Source organism: Aureobasidium pullulans, assembly GCF_000721785.1.
Source record: "Aureobasidium pullulans EXF-150 unplaced genomic scaffold scaffold_9, whole genome shotgun sequence".
Taxonomy (NCBI): domain Eukaryota; kingdom Fungi; phylum Ascomycota; class Dothideomycetes; order Dothideales; family Saccotheciaceae; genus Aureobasidium; species Aureobasidium pullulans.
The window spans coordinates 777,273-800,443 of NW_021941029.1; the positions used below are offsets into that span (position 1 = coordinate 777,273).

At 50.4% G+C, this 23,171-nt stretch overlaps 8 protein-coding genes across 8 annotated transcripts; 4 read left to right on the top strand and 4 right to left on the bottom strand.

Moving 5' to 3' along the window:
- Positions 1-1,282: 1,282 nt before the first annotated feature.
- M438DRAFT_319020 (DUF221-domain-containing protein) lies at positions 1,283-4,288 on the top strand. The gene is made up of 6 exons (XM_029902819.1): positions 1,283-1,328; positions 1,408-1,582; positions 1,635-2,824; positions 2,877-3,008; positions 3,061-3,327; positions 3,379-4,288. Exons 1-6 carry the CDS (start codon positions 1,304-1,306, stop codon positions 4,188-4,190), a joined length of 2,601 nt encoding a protein of 866 aa, XP_029760717.1. The 5' UTR covers positions 1,283-1,303; the 3' UTR covers positions 4,191-4,288.
- Positions 4,289-5,242: 954 nt separating this feature from the next.
- On the bottom strand, positions 5,243-6,169 carry M438DRAFT_355448 (uncharacterized protein; the record flags this gene model as incomplete). Its single annotated transcript, XM_029907032.1, has 3 exons — positions 5,243-5,725; positions 5,772-5,812; positions 6,112-6,169. 3 exons carry the CDS (start codon positions 6,167-6,169, stop codon positions 5,243-5,245), a joined length of 582 nt encoding a protein of 193 aa, XP_029760718.1.
- Positions 6,170-7,448: 1,279 nt separating this feature from the next.
- M438DRAFT_273166 (amidohydrolase-like protein 2) lies at positions 7,449-8,498 on the top strand (the record flags this gene model as incomplete). The annotated part of the gene is made up of 1 exon (XM_029900610.1): positions 7,449-8,498. The coding sequence occupies one exon, from the start codon at positions 7,449-7,451 to the stop codon at positions 8,496-8,498; it is 1,050 nt and encodes a 349-aa protein (XP_029760719.1).
- A 1,034-nt stretch (positions 8,499-9,532) lies between these two features.
- M438DRAFT_215523 (uncharacterized protein) lies at positions 9,533-11,487 on the top strand. The gene has a single exon (XM_029899435.1). It carries the CDS (start codon positions 9,745-9,747, stop codon positions 11,368-11,370), a length of 1,626 nt encoding a protein of 541 aa, XP_029760720.1. The 5' UTR covers positions 9,533-9,744; the 3' UTR covers positions 11,371-11,487.
- A 117-nt stretch (positions 11,488-11,604) lies between these two features.
- Positions 11,605-13,206, bottom strand: M438DRAFT_374621 (uncharacterized protein; the record flags this gene model as incomplete). Its single annotated transcript, XM_029908513.1, has 3 exons — positions 11,605-11,889; positions 11,943-12,814; positions 12,957-13,206. 3 exons carry the CDS (start codon positions 13,204-13,206, stop codon positions 11,605-11,607), a joined length of 1,407 nt encoding a protein of 468 aa, XP_029760721.1.
- Positions 13,207-13,613: 407 nt separating this feature from the next.
- On the top strand, positions 13,614-16,392 carry M438DRAFT_355452 (uncharacterized protein; the record flags this gene model as incomplete). The annotated part of the gene is made up of 5 exons (XM_029907033.1): positions 13,614-13,799; positions 13,851-13,948; positions 14,000-14,213; positions 14,264-14,890; positions 14,941-16,392. The coding sequence occupies 5 exons, from the start codon at positions 13,614-13,616 to the stop codon at positions 16,390-16,392; spliced, it is 2,577 nt and encodes an 858-aa protein (XP_029760722.1).
- A 280-nt stretch (positions 16,393-16,672) lies between these two features.
- M438DRAFT_345659 (uncharacterized protein) lies at positions 16,673-19,822 on the bottom strand. Its single transcript, XM_029905499.1, has one exon. It carries the CDS (start codon positions 19,620-19,622, stop codon positions 17,043-17,045), a length of 2,580 nt encoding a protein of 859 aa, XP_029760723.1. The 5' UTR covers positions 19,623-19,822; the 3' UTR covers positions 16,673-17,042.
- A 986-nt stretch (positions 19,823-20,808) lies between these two features.
- M438DRAFT_273949 (putative ABC transporter) lies at positions 20,809-22,838 on the bottom strand (the record flags this gene model as incomplete). Its single annotated transcript, XM_029900674.1, has 4 exons — positions 20,809-22,020; positions 22,070-22,328; positions 22,375-22,603; positions 22,655-22,838. The coding sequence occupies 4 exons, from the start codon at positions 22,836-22,838 to the stop codon at positions 20,809-20,811; spliced, it is 1,884 nt and encodes a 627-aa protein (XP_029760724.1).
- Positions 22,839-23,171: the final 333 nt, after the last annotated feature.

The following is a 23,171-nucleotide window of genomic DNA, read 5'->3' on the forward strand; positions in this document are numbered from 1 at the left end:
GCACGTTAGACTACGCTTCGCTATGTCCCTTAGACCTCCGTTACGTCTAAATACGTCCCCGTTACGTCCTATTACGTTCCCGTCACGTAATAATACGTTAATTACATCGAACATCTACCGGAATCACGTCTAGACCTATTAACTATGCCTATACCACGAATTAGTACGTACGATTACGTCTACGTTACGTTATTATACGTAAACCTATCTTTTACCTCTATAAGCGTATAAGTAAAAGGTCTAGGTCTATTCTGTCGCTATTGCCGGGGTTAGCGTAGTAGTTAGTAACTAACCTGTTAGGTCTCCGGATTCATTAGTATTAAGGGACTACGGTTCGATTCTTAGCGGTGTCGATTTATTTCGTACTTAAGATTTTCGATATAGTAAGTAGGGCTTTAAGGGGTAGTTCCTCGAGCGAGAGTTAATCTTATGTCGTATCCTACGGGGTGTTAAGGCCCCCGTTCACTTTAACTAATAGGACTTACTTAAGTTTAAAGATGCAGTTAAATCGCGTACCCTATAGTTAAAGTGAACGGTAGAGACCTAGAGCCGGTAGGAGCTCTAGGGAAACTATCTGCACTTTTTTCCTAAGATTTCTGTTTTGCTTTTATGTTCTGTTTATGTTCTGTTAATCCCTACCCTGCCTGTCCTTATAGCCTACCCTTATTCTGTTACTGCCCTGTTTTCTTTCTTATTTTGTTCTTATTCTACCTCGTGTAGGTTCTTAGGAAGTTTACCCTTAAGGGGGGGGGGGTTATGTTACGGTTAGCTATCTAGTTACACCTAACTATGACCCCTAGCCGCTAGGGTGACCCTGACCTTAGCCGGCCGCTTACTAAGCGGCCGTGCGGAGTTGCTAAGACTACTTACTACCTTCTACGACTCCTCCCTATTACCTCTTTATCTCCTTGTCTACGTCTCGTTATATAGCTTAGACCCGTATCTACGTATTGTTACCTACTCCCGACTCCGCCCCTTAACAGCTAGTAATAGTAACGGTGACATTGCTATAAGGCGAGGGTCTATAACACCCTTATTATGTAATTAACTAGCCGATTTTAGAGGGGGTAGTATCGAAGGGGCTATAGTTACTATCTTCCTATATTTGTTTCTCTATACCGTCTTCGAGCCCCGCAAAGAAGGTTGGGGTTGCGTCAGCGCTCGTCACCTCACCAGCCACCAAACGCGAACCATCTTGTCAAACCAAATGAATGCTGAGTTTAATCTAAACATCGCATTGAACAGTAACACTGCTATTTCTGCAGCGACCATCATGGGTTCCAGCGATCAGCACGTATTGATCATGGACACCGTCAATGATGTGATGGGTAAGTTCCTCTTCCGTAAAAACTAGCCTTCGAATGCTGCCTTGAATCAAGATGAAACTACTCTGACTTCGTCCATTAGGCGCTCTAGGGGAAGGAGACAATCGTGGAGGGTCCTCCTCTTACAACAAGCTGATATACACTGTTGTTCCTCTGCTCGTCATCGCCATTCCTCTGGTATTGGCCTTCCTATATCTCCGCCAAAAGCAGCACCGCATTTATGCACCTCGAACATTCTTGAACACTTTGGAAGATGCGTATGTGGACAAGCGTCGAATTAAGAAGGAGACATGTTGCTGACAGAAACAGAGAGAAAACACCGAAGCCTGCCTATGGCATGTTCAACTGGATCTCTGCTTTCGTAAAACTCCCGGATCAATTCGTCTTGAACCACCAAACGCTGGACAACTACCTTTTCATTCGCTACTTCCGTATGCTCACATACATATGTCTTGTTGGAACCATCATCACATGGGTCTTCTTACTCCGCGTCAACTACAATGGCGGAGGTGGTCAATCTGAGCTCGACATGTTCACCTTCAGTAACGTCTCTGATCCTAACAAATTCTACTGGCACGCTGGCTGCGCGTGGGTCTTTCTCAGTTTTGTCATGTTTGTCATCACCAGGGAAACTCTCTACTACATCAACCTCCGACAAGCATATCTCACTACTCCTCGTAATGCCACTCGTATCTCCACCCGCGTTGTGCTATTCACAGGTGTACCGGAAGACATGCGTCACGAGAGATGGATCAAGGCCGACTTCTTTGGTGTCAAGCGTGTTTGGCTGGCCACAGATTGTACCGAGCTCGAAAGTCTCGTGAGCACTATGAATGACACTGCCATTTCCTTGGAAGAGTCAGAAATCAAACTGTCTACAATCGCTACCAAGAAGCATCTTAAAGGAGAAAAGCATTTCGCTGATGATCCCGAGAGAGCCGGTACTGCCACTCAACAATGGATCGCGCCGAAGGAAAGACCATCGAAGCGCATCGCACTGGTCGGCAGAAAGCAGGATGCTATTGATATGTATCGCGAGCAGTTGAAAACCACAATGCCGAAGGTCGAAGCTCTCCAGAAACGCCATATTCAAGGCTACGAGAAGCTTTTACCGGCAGCTTTTGTCGAGTTCGAGACACAACGTGCTGCACAACTTGCCTATTCTGATCCCTTCTGGAGACAGCCAGGAAAGATGGAAGCAGCATGTATTGGTCTCGCAAGCCCGAACGAGATCATTTGGCCCAACTTGGCAATGGGAAAGCCTGAACGCTGGACTCGTACAATTATCGCCAATACCATCGTTGTTCTGCTCATCGTGTTCTGGTCCGTCCCAGTTGGTCTTGTTGGCTCGCTTGCCGATATCGAAAACCTTGCACAAAATTTCCCTCCACTTGGCTTCGTCAATAAATTGCCTTCTTCGACCAAGGGCGCTATCAGCGGTCTTCTTCCTACAATTCTAATCTCTGCCATTCTGGCTCTCGTACCAATCATCTGTCGCTGTAAGTTACTTGCTATGTCAAGATAAGGTATAACAAGCTGACAAGAATAAAGTCATCGCAAGAAAAGCTGGATCCATAACGCTAGCACAAGTCGAACTCCGTACACAGGGATGGTACTTTGCCTTCCAAGTTGTACAGGTCTTCCTCATTACCACGTTCTCTTCGGGAGCTTCGAAGGTTGCTAGTAAGTCTAAAATCTGGTTCGCTTTGTGCATGGCAAGCTAACGCCTCTGTAGAAGAAATTTGGGACGACCCTGCTCAGACTCCTAAACTCCTTGCTGACAACTTACCTACCGCTTCCACTTTCTATCTCTCGTTCTTCATCCTTCAAGGTATTGCAGTCACGGCATCAACGATCTTCCAGATAGCGCCTTTCCTCATCTTCAACATTGTGTCGCCCTTCTTGGATACGACACCTCGTAGAAAGTTCGAGCGTTTCGTTACCCTTACAGGACTCAGCTGGGGTGATACATACCCTAAGTTCACACTGTTTGCTGTCATTGGTAAGTTTCACAGATTTACGCCTTAGACTATATGAACTGATAGCTCCACAGCAATCTCTTACTCTTGCATCGCTCCCCTTGTCCTTGGCTTCGCGATGCTCGGCATCTACTTCCTTTACTTGGCGTTCCGATACAACGTCTTTTACGTCTTGACAATGGCAGTAGACACCAAAGGAGATGCATACGGCCGCGCTCTGCAGCATCTTAGTGTCGGCATCTACCTTGCCGAGATCTGCTTGATCGGACTGATGACTGCTCAAGGTGGCGAGGGTCCAGCCAAGTTGATGTTGATCCTCCTCATCCTCACCGTCATCTACCAAACCTACCTCAACATGATCCTGGCTCCTCTCACCAATACACTGTCAGACGAACTCATGGCCGAGAACGAAGAAGAAGCACTAGCTCATGCCAACGATCAAGGCGCAACAGTTCCGATCGACGTAGACGGCGATGGCGTACAACCTAAACAAGCAGGCCCTTACTTTGAAAACAAAACCGCCAATGCCGTCGCTGCACACTTCAAACGTGGAGGTCTGTTCGCCCCATTCCTCTTCAATGGCTCCAAGAGCAAGTATCCTGCTCTCCGCCGCCAGCTTTGGGATGCTTTCCCAGGTCAACCCGCACCCGAGATTCCTGAAGAGACATTGAAGCATGCTTACCATCACCCTGCCATCACTGCCAAGCCTCCCACTCTCTGGATCGTGAGAGATGAACTCGGTGTCTCGGCACAAGAGATCAAGGAGACGAAGAAGGTGATTGAAATCTCGGATGAGGGTGCTCGCTTCAACGAAAAGGGCAAGATTGAGTGGGATGAGGATGATCTGAGACAGGCTCCTATTTGGAAGCCTAGAGTCGAGTATTGAGACTGCAGATGAGGAAGGACGAATGGGATGGCGGTATGGTTATGAGGATAACGAGAATGAGTGTTACAGTATCATGATGATATGATAATGAGTATAGCAAAAAGCACAAAATTTTCGAGATGTCATGCACGGTCGTCACCCACTATGAATGTGTATAAGTTTGACCCCTTTCCTTGGAACAGAGCAGCCCTCATTCCCAGCTGTCGAAAGGCAGGGTCACTTTGAAATTCGGAGTCGCGTCCAGTGAGAGTAAAAGAAGTGATTCTTATTCGTCTCTTGCTGCAGAAACGCCGATATGCATGATCTGTCCATGCTTCATACGCATAATAACCGATCAATAGAAACTCAGGTGATAAAAAGACAAACGCCGAACGCCGTAATCAAGAAAAGGAATCCCATTGCAACATCTCAGAAAATCATGGACCATACCATCCAGCAGTAGCCATGGTAGCGACAGATAGCTTGCATGAGTATTCTTGGTTGTCGGCTGTTAGCTTCTTGCACACAAAGAACATAGCCCAAATTGGTCACTTACCTAGCGGACAGGTTCAGTTGCCTGTGTCTGACGGAAGGCACAGTTGCTGCGGATGTGTGGATCGTGTCTGTGGGAGCTGGCCTGGTAGTAGTTCTCAGGGTGTCCAGTTCTTCCGGCCATACTTGGTGATATGAGATAGACATGACAGCAGGTATGCATGTTTCGAGTGATCTGGCTTGAATGTCTCTGTCGGAGGGCACAGTTGCTGTGGGTGGGTATATCGTCGTGGTCCTTCATGTGCCAGTGAGAGTTCTCCATGTGCTAGATCCGTCTCGGTCTACCTCCATGATTCTCATGAGGCTAGGTCTGCTTGTGTCGGACGATGTGGTTCGTGTTTCGTCTGAAGGCACGGTTGCTGCGGATCTGTGGGTCATACATGACTGCGGGGAGATGGGATGCCTTCATCGGAGCCGGAGTTCCGGCGCTGCACAAGTTCCTTGGCCTGCTCCTTAATGTACTCACGACTGGTGACTGCCCATGTTGACACAGCAGAAACAGCGGCACCAACGACATGAGTCTACAAAGTGTTGTACCACTTGCCCTTGCTCTTGACGATCTCGGTACGGATTTCGTCCATCGACCCCTGGAGGGATTCGTGCACTTCATCAAGCGTCATACTCTGTTGAGGACGGGCTTTGAGGATTGCAGTAGATGCTGCGAGGGTGTGCAATCGGACGTCTTGAGGTCGATGGATTTGATTGCCGCCCGTGAAGAAATTTGATGGCACTGGTTGTGCTTGCTTGCCGTGCACGAGAGTGGACCACCAAACTTTCGTGAAGATCTTGCGGAGGGCCATCGAGGCGGAGGTGGTCTTGTCCACTTTACCCACGACTGGGGAAGACTGGATTCTGGGGCTCCCTGGTGAGGCGGCGTGACTCCGGGAGGGAGAGTTGAAATCGTAGTAATTGTTTCTTGTGCTGTCGATACGATGGATGGGATGGCACACGATATGTTGGATCGTGCGTAGTAATCGTCGAGACAGCCCTGGGGTAGACCGAAGCTGAGAGGGTCAGCGTGAGGCCTGGCAATACTCGGGGAATACGTACACTGCTCCGGTCGTTGTGGCGATGATACTGAGGATGAAGAACTGCGTACTGTAGTTGTTGATGATGGGCTCTTTTGATGGATAAAATTCTATTGAATCAATGTTGGATGTAGAGCGATGATGTTGAGAGGTAGAAGTTGGTGGACTGAGAAGCAGCAAGCGTGTCTTGTCGTTCCTTCTTTGTCTGGTTGTCACAACTTTGTGTCGTCATGTGAAAGCAAATGCCCGCAATGTCTCTACAGTGAGTCAACGCGGGAAGTGAAGCCGAATCCACACGTGGTAATCTTGCTGAGGTAAAGCCAGTGAGGGATTTTGAGTGAACAAGACTTTATTACACTCACATCGACAGGAAGTCACGACTCCCGAGAACTTTGTGTCGTCATGGCAAGATAAATACATACGTTTTGAGGAAGTCGCGACTCCCTCAAAATTCTGGGTTGCGTTTCAAATCCACGACTTAGCGGAAATTGAGGAACGTCTTCGATATATCCTTGTAGTTAAGTTAGTGTCTCTACGACAAGATGCTTCCTCCCCGTGTGCTAAACTTTGTCGCGTGTACGACTGTAGAAATGCATGATTCTAACATTTTCAGAGGTAGCCTCCATTAAAAGCGCGATCGTCAGTCCATGGAGAGCGTGATCGTCAGCGTCTCTCTACGGAGGACTAGAGCGATCTTGAAAACATTATGCATTTCTACAGACCAAACAACCCTGGGCATGGCCGTGGGAGATGGCTAGGAATGACAGAATTTAGCACACGGGGAGGTTGGACAGACAGACAGGAGTTTCTAGATCTGTCAGATTTGGTCTGAATTCTAAAGGGAGCTAGTCCAAAGGCGATCGCATCTCAGGCCATGTTTTTGGTATTGGAACATATTCATGCCATCGACGAGGACATGAATATCTTTGTGGGCCCCTAGAAGAAAGATAGCACCGTGTTGTTCGAATCACAGGTCGGTCGGTGATTTTGCATAATTTGGAAGCCATCTCTTAGCCCGCGCTAGGGAGGAAATTGAACTTTATGCATAATCTCAAGTTTTCCAAAGCTTTGTTTCGATTAGACAGCGATGGACAAACTGAGAGTGAGATGGATCTGGTCGTCTCTTGCCACCTTGTGAGGAGTTCTCAGCCCTTTGATCTGGTTTGCTTGATTGGACTTCGCCTTCGCGCATGATAATCAAAGCCCAACGTAACTCCACAAACATCGTGGAGGCTCAAGTTCGATTGCTACAGGTCGATAGCTTCCGATTGTGTTGCTGTTCTTACAATCGACTGGAATCGATATAGAAAACATGCTTTCGGGGTGCGTCTTCCGAACCCAACAGCTCTTCGGAAGATGATGAGCGTGGCTGGCTTCCGACAAGAGTCTGCCATTGTAACCTTATCGTCTGGTGGCTTATGGAAACTGAGAGACCGAGTGCGTGATCTTTCGGAAAGAGCACTCCACCTCTTCCTGAATCATACCACAAATGTTGGACTACGAGTCGTCATCTGTTGAAGACTTCGGATGCTTGTGGTGTGGTGACGTACAATTGAGAAACGCTATGCTTGTGCCTACGAGTCGAGCAAAGGTCTATAAAGCATGTAAGTCTCGATGGTAAATGCTGCATCAAGTCAGTAAACCATTTCGAGAGCCAACTATCATCTCATTTCTTTCCATCCTCATTCATCTCCTCATCATGTACGGCAAAGTCTCCTTCGAAGAAGCCTACGAGATCCCTCGTCTGGCAGACCAGAGCCGCGACCAGGCAGCCTTGTACATCGCTCCCAAGGACCTCGATCGCTACATGCGCCAGATCAAGTCCATCACCGGCGAGCGTCTCGAAGTCTCAGACGCTCATGGCATCGGTTACACCATTGTCTCCTTGACTGTCCCTGGCATTCAGGGCATCAGCGACCCGGCTCAAGCAGAGAAGCACGCCACCGAGGTCAACGACTACATCTCTAACGAGATCAAGGACCACCGTGATCGTCTCGGTGCCTTTGCAGCTCTGTCCATGCACGACCCCAAACAAGCTGCCGAAGAGCTCCGCCGTTGTGTCAAGCTTGGCTTCCACGGCGCTCTCCTCAACGACGTCCAGCACGCAGGAATTGATGGCGAGACATATCTCTTCTACGATCAGCCCGCCTATGACGAATTCTGGAAGGTCGTTGTTGAGCTTGATGTTCCTGTGTACATCCACCCTGCAGCACCCATGGGCCAGTACTACCAACAGCAGTACGCTCAGCGCAAGTACCTCGTTGGTCCTCCTCTCAGCTTCGCCAACGCTGTGTCTCTGCATCTTCTCGGTATGATCACCAACGGCGTCTTCGACCGCTTCCCCAAGCTCAAGATCATCGTTGGTCACTTGGGTGAGCACATCCCTTTCGACTTCTGGCGCATCAACCACTGGCTGGAAGATGTTGAGAAGCCCCTTGCAGCCAAGGCAGGAGATATTATGTGTAAGAAGACCATTTACGATTACTTCAAGAACAACATCTACCTCACCACCAGCGGACACTTCTGCACTCAGACTTTGAAGTATGTCGCTGAATATCTTGGCCCTGAGAGATTGTTGTTCAGTGTCGATTATCCTTATGAGACCATTGAGAATGGCTGTGGCTGGTGGGACGGTGATGCTGAGAACATCAAGAAGGCATTGGGCGGTGAGGAGGCGTACAAGAATGTTGGCAGGGAGAATGCGAAGAAGTTGTTCGGTCTGGGCAAGTACCACGACTGTGATGCATAAGTTCTAGGAATGATGATTAGTCGCCTATGTATTTCCAAAATGTTTGATTCTGTTCCAGAAATTGTGCAGACAATGATGGAGCGAAGTCGAGTTCGTATCAAACCTGTCTCCAAGTTTTGGTCCAAAATTATTAGGATATGCCAAGGGGTTTTGCTCCTCGACGTTCCAGAGTGATAGTGATGATATTCGAGTAAGGAATGTTGGCAGCATGAAATCACATGTTAGTGGGATGTCACGTGTCTGCGAAACTTGGGAAGGAGCCCTCGACTTCGAAACATCATACCTCGACCTTTCACACGACAATCAGAAGACAATTCAAACGGCTTGTTGACGACGAGCGTGACTCATACCTTCAACATCGAATAGGCCGTGATAGGCAGCGATCACAAGGAAGGCGCCACCAGACAAAGACAGACCCCAATGTGCAAGCCTCTCCCTTTCTTCAACATCAGCACTACATATCCGAGATCAGCATCTTCATTTCCTGAGCAGAGGCCAATCAAAACGGATCAGTTGAATAAATCGGACGTTGGGCACCAAGCAGGCGGCGATTTCTCGAACAGCGCTTTGGAACAAGACATTCCCGCAGAAGGTTGAGCCGTCATTTCAACACGAGTTCTGCGCTCTCGAGTAAGCATCCTGACTTCTCAGAAAGCAGACAATACGAATAAAAGCTCAATAGACGCGAGGCCATACAAACGGAAAGTTCGGCGACGAGGTCACACTCTTGACGAAGACAGAATAACACCTCGACCACAAAGTCATACACTCGACCAGAACGAACAGACAGCTTGACGACCAAGGCGAGGTCAGAGGGCTTCATTTCAGCGACGAGTTCATACACTCGACGAAAAGAAAGCACAAAAAAAAGGCATCAGCTCGACAAAGACGAACAGACAATCCGACAAAGACAAACGGAAAGTTTCACAAAGGTGAACCGACGATTTGACGACGAGGTCATCCGGCCGAATAGGACGAACGGAGAGGTCGCACACGATATCATACACTCGGCGAGGGCGAACGTAGAGCTCGAAGACGACAGCGAGGGTCATACAAACGGCAATTCGACGACGAGGTCATAGGTTCGGCGACCAACAGGCAGCGACAATTGGGAAGGTATTGCAAGACATAACCGCACCCCTTCCCTATCTCTTGCCTCGACATCAGACGCTACACCTTTGTGTCAGCAATCTCGTTGGTTTTCGAATCAACACAAGCTTCCCTTCACATCCCTTCTCCCCTTCCGATGCCAAGTCTCTCCACACTAAAGAAACATACCGCGAAAATGCCTAAAACCATCGAGAACGTTCCCAACGAGATCTTGAAGCATATCTTGGTGCAAGTTCGTGAACAGTGTGGTTTCAACTCATTGAAGAACGCGCTCCTTGTGTCTCACCTCTGGAATGCTGCCGGTACACCAGTCTTCTACGAACACGTCGTACTTCACAATGGCAACATCAGCTCCTTCCTCGAAACTACGGTCGACCCGCCTGTCGAATCTTGGAGTCTGATACCAAAGTTGCAGTTCATGTTCTACAACGGTAGCAGGGCTTCAGCAAGGGACGCCTCGAGCACTTTCGAAGAAGCCAAAGCCATGTTCTCAAAGCCTTTGCCTTCTATTGAAGAGTTGAAGGCGAGAAAAGGCAAGAAGCGAATTCGTAACCGCGAAAGATCGTGGGGGCAGGTTCACACCTTGACTCTCAACGTCAAGCCAGAGGGAACTGGAAATACGCGCTATGAGCAGCAGAACAGACAAGAAGCGGGCAAACTAACTCCATTGGATGTGCAGTTGATGAGATTGGCAAGCATGCTGCCAAAGCACTTTCCTCTTCTCAACACCTTTTCGTTCTTTGCGGAAGAGGTGTACTTCCATGATAAGCTGAAGATGGAGAGAGAAGGGCCTGGCTTCTTAGACGTTAGAGTCATCCATGAGCTTGTCGGAGCGTTGCCGGAGTCTTGCATCAATCTTTTCCTAGACACCAATGGCCGTGAGATCCAGTTTGGTCCATCGTCTCCTCGCATGTGCCTTCTCATCCAGAACATGATGCTAAGACTGCGCCACCTAAATCTGAGAGTGGCATACGTCTGCGGCTCTATCATTGAGTTACCAGCCAAAGACAAAGACGATGACGAGGAAGAAGTCGAGTATGTCAAAGCGCCACACCTCCGCAGTCTATCAATCTCCTTTGTGCCCAGGAACATTCCCTACTGGTTCGACCTGATGTACGCTCGCAACGTCTGCAAACAAACGCACTCGCACAGCATCACAGCAAGACTCCCCAACGATCATCCTCTAGGCTCCAACAGCGAGTCGAGAACAATTCGCCTAGCAGAAGCGCTTGGAGAAGCGCTCAGCCGAGGCTGTTTCCCACACACAAAAAGCATCCAAGTAATTACACCGATGAGGATCAATCGTCGTGGCAAGGCTTGGTCGGAAAGAGAAAACGACGAAATGATCATCATCAGAGATATAGTCAAAGACAAGACCCACGCACTCCAGTTCATACCTGCCAACAGCATGTACGTCCACGACGAAGATCGGGCACTCATCGATCGCCACGGCGTCTTCGCCATGGGAAATCACCAGAAACTCAAGATGAGTGCTGAAGACAGCATGTGGGACGCCACAGCAAAATACGGTGCCAGACTACCAATCGATACACCAGATATCCAATTCCAGAAATGTACTTTGAAGACCTTGTCGACCAAGAGGGAGTTGAAGTACTTTGTGGACAGTCTGAAGCGGGAGACGCATGAGAAGATGAAGGTTCTTCATCGGGATCTGACGGAAGACGAGAGACATCCTGGGAGGGAATTCGAGTTTGAGGGAGCATCGTTTCCTTTCAAGGACTTTATGCCGGAGAACTTCTGAGAACCGGAGACAGAGACGAGCTGAAAGAGCTTGAACGGAAGGACGGGAGAATGAGCGGAGGGTCGGAAGGTTGAGCAAAGGGGTCAGGAGATTGTAGCATCATTTAACCAGAGGTCGGGAGGTTGTAGCATCTTTAGCGACGTACGAGCTTGGCGAATGTAGCCATGCGATAATGACACAGTTCTATCCCTCTGAACTTCTTTCGAGCAATGAGACACGTTGTTTGTGTGCGTCTCAACTCATCTCAACATCTTCTTCTTGAAGAAGGGGCTGCCATGTCGGACGACCGCTGCGCTTGAGACACTTTGAAGCGTGGAATAGATGGCCTCTTCGTTGACGCACGAAGAAGGCATACAGCAATCCAGCGAGTACAACGGCTGTTGCACTGACGACGGCAGGTATCTTGAATTGGTCCGGACGAGCGAAGATTGCGGTGGAGGCGTAAGATAGGAGCTCGAAAATGCTTTGTACGGATGCTTCCGTAGCGGAGAAAGAACCTCGCTGGTCCGGCTCGACTGCCTGGTTTGTTGCGTCAGTATGGGCCCTGTGTGTAATAAGTTGAACTGACAAACCTCTTGGACAATGACTTGAGCAGACAGATCAAAGCCCCATAGCCCTATTCGACTAGCGATTGTACCAGCAAGCAAGCCAGCAACAGCATATCTAGGAGGGATCTCGACCCAAAGCATTGTAGCCGCAATTACCACCCAAACAATCTGCCAGTTGAGAAACCATATTCCACATCTGATGGCACCAATTCTGTGCATGGCCTTTGGCGCAAGCCATGTGGAAGAGAGCTCAAAGACAGTCGAAACTGTTCGCAGGAGACCGATGGAGATAGAACTGAAGCCGACTGAGAGGAGATATGTGACCATCTGGCCACCGAAAGTCAGAACAGTGAGGTACAGTAACGACAAAGAGAACGAGGGGAAGAAGGCCGGATGTTGGATATAGGAGATACAGCTCCCACATAATAGACGAGCACGACGTGCAGCTGACGAGCTACTTGTTGACTGAGGATCTTCTGATGGTAGAGGGCGTGCTTGAAGGTCTTCAACTTCGTAGTAGACTCTTGCAATAGCGTAGTATTCGACGAAGACGGAAGCAGCAGTCATGCAGAAGGTAACAAGGATAGCAATGCTGGTCGAGAAGCCATCGACCAAGGCGATAGCAAGTGGTCCGACGAGTTTGCAGAAGAGATCGATTCGACGCATCTGAGAGTTGAGCTCTTGCAAGTCATCGGCGTTGTTCTTGGATATCACTACAACCCAATCGCGCTCAACAGATATGGTGTTGATGACCGAGGAGAGCTTTTCAGTACAGGCGAGTAGGGAGAGAAGAGCCAGTGCAGCTTTTGCAGACCACGAATCAAGAGATGTGTAGCCGTAGTACAATAAGAGCCATAGTAACGAGCACGATGCCGCAGTGGCTGCTCTCTGGCCAACTAGAAGTGGTCAACGACTGACTAGAACAGGCCAGAAGACGACAAAATCCCGCAAAAGATTTGACAGTAACAAAAATCACGACAAAGGTCAAACGGTATGTAGAAGAAGAGGGATGTGTATTGACGAGGCTAGATAACTTACTAATCGACAGACGAATGAGATGCATGCGTTCAGAGCGGTCGATTAGACGACCAATGAAAGTCGAACAGACGACAACAGAGGCGGAGCGAGTCAAAGCATAGATAGAAGCAGGAAACAGGGTGCCAGGAAAGATTGTTGAGATGAACAAGACCGCACCGAATTCAAACAGGCGAGAGTTCCATGTCGAGAGGAAGTGCGAGACATAGAGCTTGTTGCGGACGTGATAAGATGGCAGCTCGGAGGTGGACATTTTGGCGATTTAGTCAATGAGATGTCTCGAAGGGACGAGACGTGTGTCGTTCACACAGCATGGCTGAATAAATACAATCAAGAGCAAAGTCAAAGTGGGTCGAGTGTGAGTGTGAAAGAAAAAAGAGCAAATAATTGCGGAGGTCGAGTGAAGACCCTGGTGGCTGGCGGAAGTCTTCACGCCTTGGCACCGTCACTTTCGGCGATTCAGCAGCTTCACGTCGCATGAGAGTCGCGTCTATTCACTATCTTTGCACAACCGAATTATTGTCTTTCTCTTTCTCGACGAGCTGTTATTCATTCCTGGCTTCTACCACCTCCGACTCGCTTCAGAACCCTCAGTCAAAGCTATACCACTGCTCTACACGTCTTTGTTCAATCTAAGGGCTTGGCCCCTGTGTAGAAAAGATGCCCGCTAGGAAGCGCGCCCGCCAGGAGGCCGACCTGGACAGCAGCATTGTCGCCGTCGAAAAGGCACAACCCCATAATGAGACACTGGATCGCCTTCGGAACATGTGGCAGTTTGCCGCCCTCATGCAATACATGTACATCTTCGGCAAACCCGTCAAGATTGACCCCGAGTTCGACATGGAGGTATGCGCCGGCGACTCTGATGCGCTTGATCAATTGCTGATGATATGATAGGATCTGGAGCATGAATGTTTGAGACCCGAAGCATCCGAGAAGCTGGCAGAGATCTGCCTTACCCTCCTCAAATTCGTCTCATCACACAGAGGCCTGACGTGCGTCCAGCCCAGCCACTGATCCAGAAACATCTCACTAACCCATATCAGCTACGACAACTATGATGAATACACCCGCCGCCAGTTTGTCGCCAAGGCTCCTTCGCGAAACCCCTACGGCGATGAAGAAGAGCCCAACAAGTTTGCCGAGTTCGACGTCTTCACAAAGATCCGCGTGCTGCACCAACTGTCAACATGGACCCTGAACAATGCAGAGCGCATGCGCGGTTTGATGGAGGAGAAAGACAGCGAGCAGACGCAATGGGTATGCGCCCCGCAGCAATCATATGCTTCGTTCACTAATATCATCGATAGCGCATCGAAGAACTCGGCTGGGACTCTCAGGATCGCTCCTACTTTGTACTGGACGATGATCGCCTATACCGTCGCACCGAGGCACCGTTACCACCTGCACCTACCCCGAAGCCGAAAGCAAAGGCAAAGGCCAAAGCACGCAAGTCACGCGGCTCTCGTGCTAGCAAACGCATCAAGCTCGACAACTCCGCTGAAGACGGCGAAGCTGAGGAAGAGGAGCAGGACAACACCGAGGCAGAAGTCAAGATTGATGAGCCAACTGAAGAGGACGGTTTTGGCGGAATGAAGTGGGAATGCATCGCCGTCACCCACGACGATTATAACCTTTTCCTGGAATCTCTGCGTAAGAGCCGCGACCCGAACGAGAAGGCACTCGTCAAGCGCATCAACGAACAGATTATGCCAATCCTCGAAAAGCGAGTCGAAGCCCAACGTCAAAAAGTGCTCAAGAAGCAAAGAGAATTGGAGAACTTGCAGAAGATGGCCAGCGCTAAGCGCTCAAGCAGACTTGCTGGCAAGGCCGAGGCAAGAAAGGCTGAAGAAGAGGCAGCTGAGGTGGAGAAGCGAAGACAGGCCGAGCTCGACATGGCTCGCAAGGAGCAGCAGAGACAGAGCAAGATGGAGCACGTAAGTGACAGACGTCCTACAAATCGCAAGAAAGTTACTGACAGATACAGGCTCGCGAATCGCGCATGCTTACCAGAGAGCAACGACTCAAAGAGCGCGAGGTCAAGCGCATCCTCCATGAAGAAGAACTTCGCAAGCTCGAGGAAAACCAGAAGAGCCTCGAGGAGGGTAACGAGATCGAAGGCCGTCTGTCAGAGCGTCACCTTAAGGCGGAGATGGAAAGACGACAGAAAGAGTTGGACGCCCTGGCCGAAGAGGAGGGTGAATGGATCTTCGATTGCGCCGTTTGTGGCAAGCATGGCCAGAACTACGACGACGGCACACACTCGATTGCATGCGAAAAGTGTAATATCTGGCAGCATTCGAAGTGTCACGGCATCGACGAAAAGGACGCAGAGAAGGACGACTTCCACTTTGTCTGTTCAGACTGCGAGAGAAAGCCTAAGCTGCCACCGTTGCACCTGCATTTCCCAGGCCAGAAGGGAGCTGCTCCGGAAGCACCTCGCGGTCGTCCTCTTGAAGCCGTCGAAGTCAGCACATCCACTCCACGCTCCGCCGCCCGACACTTCAACCTCCTTGACGGCCCATCGCTCTCGCCTTCTGGTCAAAGCCCTGGCCCACCGGGATATCACCGCCCTGCTGGAGCTCCTCCAGTCGGCGTCCCTCAGCAGGCTTGGAACGGTACCACCTTGCCGCCGCCTGCACGCCCAGCATCGAACTACAGCAGTTCCCCTCCACCTCCCACACAAAAGTCCAACGATGGCGACCTCTCCAACTTGCATGCTCAAGCTCACGCTGGCGCTGTCTCAGCACATTCGGTCCCTCTGCCAGCGCTTCAGCCCAACGGCTTGCAGATGGGCCCTCCGTCGCCCACCAAGGGCTCACGACCATCATCGTCGCACGGACTTTCAGAGCACCGTACTAATGGCTCAGCGACACCCCATCACCACCGCCCGTCGAGAAACAGCCTTTCACCCTCTAGCCAGCGTCTCTTCCAAAGCCCAAACACCTCCTTCCCTCCTCCCGCCCTGCCACAGCAACAACAACGCGCCGCCGCCCATTCGCCCACAAAACAACCCAGCTCCTCGCCCTCGCACGCTCAATCCTTTCACACTCCCGCAGCAGCAAACGCCACACCCTACACATACCAACACACCACCACCGCAACACCCGCCTCAGCTGCGACAAACATCCTTCGCACAGGCCCTCATATGCAAAGCTCACCCCTGCCTCCCCTCCCGACCGGCAACACACCTCTCATTCCTACCAAACACGATACCCCTCGCCCCATCAGCAGAGACAGTATGGCCGAGACCCCTGTGGTGCCACCAATTACGGCATTGAGCCCTAGTCCGGCCATCTTCATGCCCATGCCTTCTGCACCACCCGAGGGCGTGGAAGGTGTAGAGACGTCGCTTGGTGTAGGCAGCGTCCCAGTCAAGAAGATGCCGCCCAGTGCTAGTCAAGAGAGCGACGGCGACATCAGTATGGCTGACATGTAAAGAGCATCATCAGTATCTGACAAGCAAAGATGGCAGATGATTGCAAGAGAGGATGAAAGATGGGACAGTTCGAATCTGTCATGCATGAGGAAGAATGATGAGCAAATCGCGAAGCACTGTTATCATTTTTCGATTTTCGTGTTAGGACTAGATGAGATGAAGATGCAAAAAGCATTGCAAGCAAGCCAAGAATGAAAACACATGATCAATCCCAGTTATTTGAATCAAGTACTCACCAATTTTGTCACTTTCAACGACCTTTTCCGCGACTGCATGATAGAGTCACTCGACGCTTCAGCAATGCATAACGTTGCGTCGAGAATATGTTTTCGAGCATGGAGAACCGCTGTTCTTCACCATCTCAGGAGACGGGTGCTCGAATCGAGTGGCAAGCATGATCTGAGATGAGAAATATATATTCGTTACATTCGTGATTTAACCTAGCAGTAGAGTTGTGTGTGTATTTCTCCTGAACCCAACACCATCCCACCTTGCCCTTCCCTAGAATACAAATTTCCATGGTATACCCAAAAAAAGCCACCGATTTCCTTGTTGCGCAACACTCTCCACCCTTGATCTGAGCCCTCAATGTCTTTCCTTCGTCGTCAATGATCCTCGCCCCCTTTGCGCACACGCACGCACACACACGTCTATTGGACATTTCCAAAAGCGTTCCTCACCCCGCCTTCCCATTGTAATTCTCCATTGTTCATTCCATTCAACTCATCTCCGAATTCGCCCATCACTTGCCCCCATTCTGCATCACTGAGTTGGAAGAGTTGGCCTTCATCTACAGCTCCTAGCTCTAACACCGTACTCGTTGACGTCTTGCTGAAGTTCATGAACTCCGTGGTCGAAAAGTCGGACATGTGAGGGAGTAATGTAGACATGGGTGTATCTTGCATAGTTTGTTGCTGTTGCTGTTGTTGAGGGATATGCGTGTAACCCATCGATGGAGATTGCTGTTGCACAGACCCTTGCCAATTATTTGAAGATTGTCTGAAGATGAGTGCAGAGTGATTTGCAGGAATAGAAGACGATGACGAGTCGGAAGGCGAAACCCCACTGTTGTTTGCAGATAAATCCATAATATCTGCCTCACTGCTAGATCCAAGTGTTTGAGGTGACGTGTTTGCGGTAGAACTATCGGAGGAAATGTTCATCCGAACAGGGAAGATTCCCTTGAAGTTTCCTGTATGCTGGGACATTGCCTCTGCGACTTCGGGTGGGAAGTTGCCGCCGGATGGGTGGTTGCCTTGAGATTGGCGTTTCGGAGCCGAGTGTGCGGCTAGACCGCCGTCGCCGAAGGTGGGTATGCGTCCGTTGGTGGTGTCTTTGTTTAGCTCGGCGTAGGGGCATTGCATGGTTTCCTGAGCTTGAGCTTGGGCTTTACGAGCGGCACGGACGCGTAAACTGCGTAGTTCTTCGAGACCAGCTACTTCGAGGTCAACATCAAGTTGTGCTATGAATGATTCGGCGAGAGGGTTTGTCTTCTTCATGGCTTGTAGAGCAGACAACAGGAAGTGCAATGATCCTCTAGCGGTATCGTCACGAGGTCGGGACTTCAGATATTGTACAAAAACTCGAGCGGCGACGTAAAGTGAGAAGGCCATGAATGGGTTGGCTTGAGCCATATCGAGGTGACTGGTCATCTTCATCAAGCTGGAGATTTCGGCAGCTGCAGTCAAGCAGCGCATTTTGGATTCGGTGGCGAGTTTAGCTGGTAGTTGATGCTTTTCTACTTTGAAGATAGCGGCTTGGTGTAGACAGATAACCGAAGTATGAACACACATGTTCATGAAGACGACCTTCGGATCAGAGGCGGCAAGTGGCAGTCGCAATGATTCGGGGAGACCAAGCAATAATGAGAGAATTGTACCGTCCATCTGACGATGCCGCTTCCAGAAGATGCCGTTGATATCGCCATCGTTTTGATCGGGTGCTTGTCGATGAAGATGCAACAAGTTGCGGCCGAAAAGAGCAGCAATGACACCAACCGAGCCCATGGAAGATAGAGTCTCAGCTCCCCCAGGCGTCAAAGCTTCATGTAGAGAGATGGAAGGCTCTGGCGTACCAGAGTCATAGGCATCTTCGGACGATGGTAGATCGGTAAAGATGTCGGTTTCATCTATCGTCATGGGCCATCCAGTGCCAATACTAGCATATCGATCGGCAGCAAAGGTCAACCAGAACAGACGTCTGCGCTCTTCCTTCTCAATCCAGTCTTTGGGAGGAGGTAGGCATTGTTTGACGTCAATGTTAGGACCATCGACACGATGAAGACCCATCATGAGGGCAAGGCGACTGGTTCTGCCAGTACTCAGCCAGGCTCGGGGAAAGTACATCATCTTGAACTCGTAAGCTGAGATGCATTGCCAGGCTTGGACAGTTGCCAGGTTGATCATCTTCTCGCCGACGCCAGTCATCTCATCGCGCTCGAGATAATGACGGGCTCGGCGGTATAGAGTGTCGACCATGTCCTCATATTTGGGATGAGAGCTCGCACCCAGAGTCCATACAGCGTATTGGAGAGACAGGCGAGGACGTAAAGCAGGTGATGTGTTCTGCATAGCCATGAGGAAGCGGGGACGATGCAAGAGTGGAGCTGAGGGATGAGCGCGTTCGAAGTAAAGGTTGGTCAATTCGGCGCAGACTTCCGGAGGTGGCAGAGGTTCGTCCATGCCTGTAGCAAGTAGCGAGAAGTTGGGAGCCCATGTCGGCGTGTCGATGTTGCCCTTCCAGAAGGCAGGCTCCATGTCGTGTGTTTCCGACATGGAAGGCACACGTGAAGCAGGCATGGTGTTGGTACGTTCAAGAGGAGATTGGCCGACACGCATCTCCTGCATCAGACGTCCTTGGTCGGGATCGATGCCACCAAAGTCTGGCAGATCTTCGCCGACAGGGAGGTCGACGGCATTCTGCGGCATCTCAAGACCGCTGTGTGTGTTGAGGAGTGTTTCCACTTGGGCCAATCTGGCCTCCAGCTCTTTGACATAGCCCCTCTTGGGACCGCTCTTCTTGCGCACCTCATCGTAGGCGCAATTGTGGGAGAGGCGTGTGCATGTCGCGCAAGATGGTTTGGCGCCGTCGCATCGGAGCTTGCGTTTGCGACACAGCACACATGCTACACGCTTGGATTTGGGCTGTTGCGATTGATTGGGCTGGTCGGGGAGTTGTTGTGTAAGGTCGTTGAAGTAGCCGTCCGACACGGCTTCGTCTGGTGACGGCATTGTTGCTGCCTTGTCGCTGAAGTCCTGAAGATTTGCTGACGCGGCGACACGATGCTTTTACCTTGACAAAGAATAAAGCGTCTTCAGTCTCGAAACAAAGCGCCTGGATCTGGCGACTGGGATACGGCGAGGCAGTTAGGCAGCAAGTAAATCGTATGCATCAAGCTCATGCCGGTGCACTGCTACTATTGGTTGAATGAAGCCGCCCTCAGAATCCTTCAATCCTCGAACATCCCCCGTTGTGGCTTTCTCCCTCTGCAACAGCCTTGGCTTGATAGAGTAATCAAACCTTCTTTGACTTTCTAGAACCCTGAAACCCTCCTGCCTTTGGCTCTTGCTGTTCATCTGCATGCTCATCTGCCAGGAAGGAGCTCAATGCCTGCGCTTATCGCATGAAGCCTCCACATTGTGCCTGTCGCGGAGCCGCCAGGAAATACCTCCTCTCCGGCCGGACCTCTCTCACCAGACCATGCCCGTTTGTCTTCCAGTGAGCGAATGCATATCCCAGTTGACCATCAAGGTTTGGTCCAAGACCCGTATCTTGCGGCCATGACCATCTCTGCACAGGCACACAGGCAGATCATTGGAACACCATGCATGTCTTGCCGACGACCGACCACGGTCCCGCGGGAGAGGCACTCGAGGCAAGCCACCATCTAACATGATTTTGACGATTGTATCAGAACATCTACTTTCCAAGGGTCGACTCACCGTGGTCATCTGAATGTTGGTTGCTTCATTCACGGTAGCTCCTTCCCGCAGAAGATCGCGCAGCACATCCCATGCCAAAATGGTGTTACCAATCAGTCCACAGTGTTTCGTTGAGCCTGTAAACACCGACTTGAGAAAAAGTGCCTTCTAGAGGACAGAGCTGCACTCACAAAGACTTCTTGCATGTTGATAGCTACTGGCGTTATTGACATCTATAGTGAGAGTAGAAGTGTTGACATCGAGCAAACCCGGGGTTCCTTGCATAGCACGCAGAGCACCGAATGGGGTATTACTAAGGCGTCAGGTCTGAGGTCATTTCATCGGACGTGTTGCTTGGTAAGAAGAAACTATGAAACCCTATCACAAACTTCCAGGTCCTCATTCATCAGCCCATCTACAAGCCTTCAAGCCTCAGCCCCTGCTTAGGCAAACCGCGTGATTCTGATTTCCTCCCATGCATGCCGTGCGAACAACCTTACTTTCTGAAATAGAGAGCCAAGTATCCGAGCACACGATAAACAACAATGATGCCGATCATGATGCCGACAGTCTTGCCCAGCTGACCAGTGGGATAATCATAGTACTGCAGCACAGCCTTGCCATCTATCTTGCACTGACCCGAGAGCTCACTCTCGTACGCGCACGAACACCCAGTGACAACATTGCCAGCACAGCGGTAGGTGCGACCATCGAACTCGTTGACCATCATGCCGCGGAAGACATAGGCCTGGTAGTCAATGTAGTGGAAGACGTAGCGCCAGAACACATTGAGACTGCCAGTAGGCACGAGAAAGCCACCTACGGACATCCAAAGGCCATTGGCGAAAGCCACGAGGGCAAGAGCGATGATGAAGTTGGGGAAGAGAGACGAGACGAGAACAACCAGGCTCTCGGCCGCGACCAGGTCCAAGAACAACCACATGACGTGCACAAAGAAGGCAGTAGCATCGGGACGAAAGCCGATGAGCCAGTAAGTGACCGTGGCGAACAGGATAGAGATCAGGAAGAGGAAGGGCAGGCCGATGAGAAAGTTGGATACCACGAATGACAAAGGACCGTAGAGACCGTTGGCTCGCTCCTTGACGAATATGGATCTATCCTCAAGGAAGGCAGGCACATAGGCAACAGCCATGAAGCTCAAGAAAGCCGAACCAAAGAAGAGAGCGTTGACGAAAGATTGGATGTCCTTTTGAATGGTGCTCAATTGCAGCCAGACAGTGCCCATCATGACCGCAAGGCCCATGTACATAGCAACACGGATCCAGTAGGTGACGATATCACGATATGACTTGAGGTAGAGACGGTGTAGAAGGGTGACGGGTATGCCCAGGTCATGAGCCAAACCAAGTCCTTGAACATCAGGGAAGACATCACTCTTCTCAAGAATTGGCGTTCCAACATCGTCGCTGTTGCCTTGCTCTTTCCAAGCAGATTGGATGGTAACAAGACGCTGAGAGGCAGTGCCTCCCTCTTCATCTTCAGACTCGAAGTCGGTGTTCGTGAGGTCGAGAATGTGCTCAGAGGGATTCATCAGATCGGGAACGGGCATGCCGAGTCGGGCGAAGTATGGCGCTACGCCTGAAACGGCTCCGAAGTAGCATGTCTGGCCTTGGGATAGTAGCAGCAGTTTGTCGAATAGCTGGAAAGTGGCGGCCGATGGCTGGTGAATGCTGGCTACCACAATGAGCTGAAAACTAATTAGCAAGAAGCATGTCAAGATAGGAAGAAGAAAATACCTGGTGTTGCTGAGCATACTTCTTCAACAGAGAAATGACTTCGAAGCTAGCCACCGAGTCAAGACCACTGGTGGGTTCGTCAAGGAAGAGAATTTTGGGGGCGGTGATCAGTTGACTGGCAACACTGACACGCCTCTTTTGGCCACCACTGATGCCCTTGCGTATGGGCGTACCAATGAGTGTGTCGGCTTGCTTCTTGAGGCCGAAACTGTCAATCAGATTTTGGACTCTGGTGCCCTTTTCAGCCTTCAAAACAGATCTTCGAACGTCAGCAATGTCCACAAGCATAGATAGACTCAGCGTACCTAGGGAGGGCCAGACGTGCTGCAAATTCTAGTGTCTCACGTACAGTCAGAGAACCAACAAGAGCATCCTCCTGTTCAACGAAAGACGTGAGCTTTTTGTAAACCGAGGCTTGTATAGAAGCATCATTAACTGCAGCAGTGCCATGGCTACTTTTGTTGCGGCCTGCGAGAATGTTGAGAAGTGTTGTCTTGCCACTACCAGATGGGCCCATGAGGGCAAGGATTTCTCCTAGATACCATGTCAGCAAAACCTGAACATGAGGGCTTGGAACATACTCACCAGCTTGGACACGTCCATTGACACGGCTGATGAGGTCTCTCGGTTGCTTGGTCGAACGATCCTCGACGGTCAATGTGACATTCGACCATGAGAGAGAGCGAACGACATCATTGAACATGTAAAACTCATTGCTGGTTTGTCTCTCTGTGTCCGAAGACACACTGGCAGACAATCGATTACGCATAGTTGGAAGAGATGCGGGTGGACGGGTGAGTGTGTCAGGGAACATGAGATGAGGGAAGCAAACACTGGTCCTTTTGAAGGAAAAACAATAGTCAGGTTGACGATATACGAGTGTCTGTTCCAGAAGGGACTAGCTTTCTTGCTCGCCGACCCATCGGGGACCTACAGGATGAAACCCTGCTACATCTTACCGGGGATGTTATATCCATAGCTCGTTGACATTGCGGCCCTCTCACGATGTGTTTGTGTCCGCATCGCTTGGTTGATTGCATTGCTTCGACCTGAGGAGTTGTGACACCCGTAGACCGCGTTTGAGCATTAGGTCGGCAACGAA

Bases quoted from the DNA above. Each gene is read 5' to 3' on its own strand.
- M438DRAFT_215523 (XM_029899435.1), top strand. From the start codon at position 9,745: ATGCCAAGTCTCTCCACACTAAAGAAACATACCGCGAAAATGCCTAAA.
- M438DRAFT_345659 (XM_029905499.1), bottom strand. From the start codon at position 19,622: ATGCCGTCACCAGACGAAGCCGTGTCGGACGGCTACTTCAACGACCTT.
- M438DRAFT_319020 (XM_029902819.1), top strand. From the start codon at position 1,304: ATGGACACCGTCAATGATGTGATGG. The intron at 2,825-2,876 runs GTAAGTTACTTG...ACAAGAATAAAG, and splicing joins CGTACCAATCATCTGTCGCT to TCATCGCAAGAAAAGCTGGA. The intron at 3,328-3,378 runs GTAAGTTTCACA...ATAGCTCCACAG, and splicing joins CACACTGTTTGCTGTCATTG to CAATCTCTTACTCTTGCATC.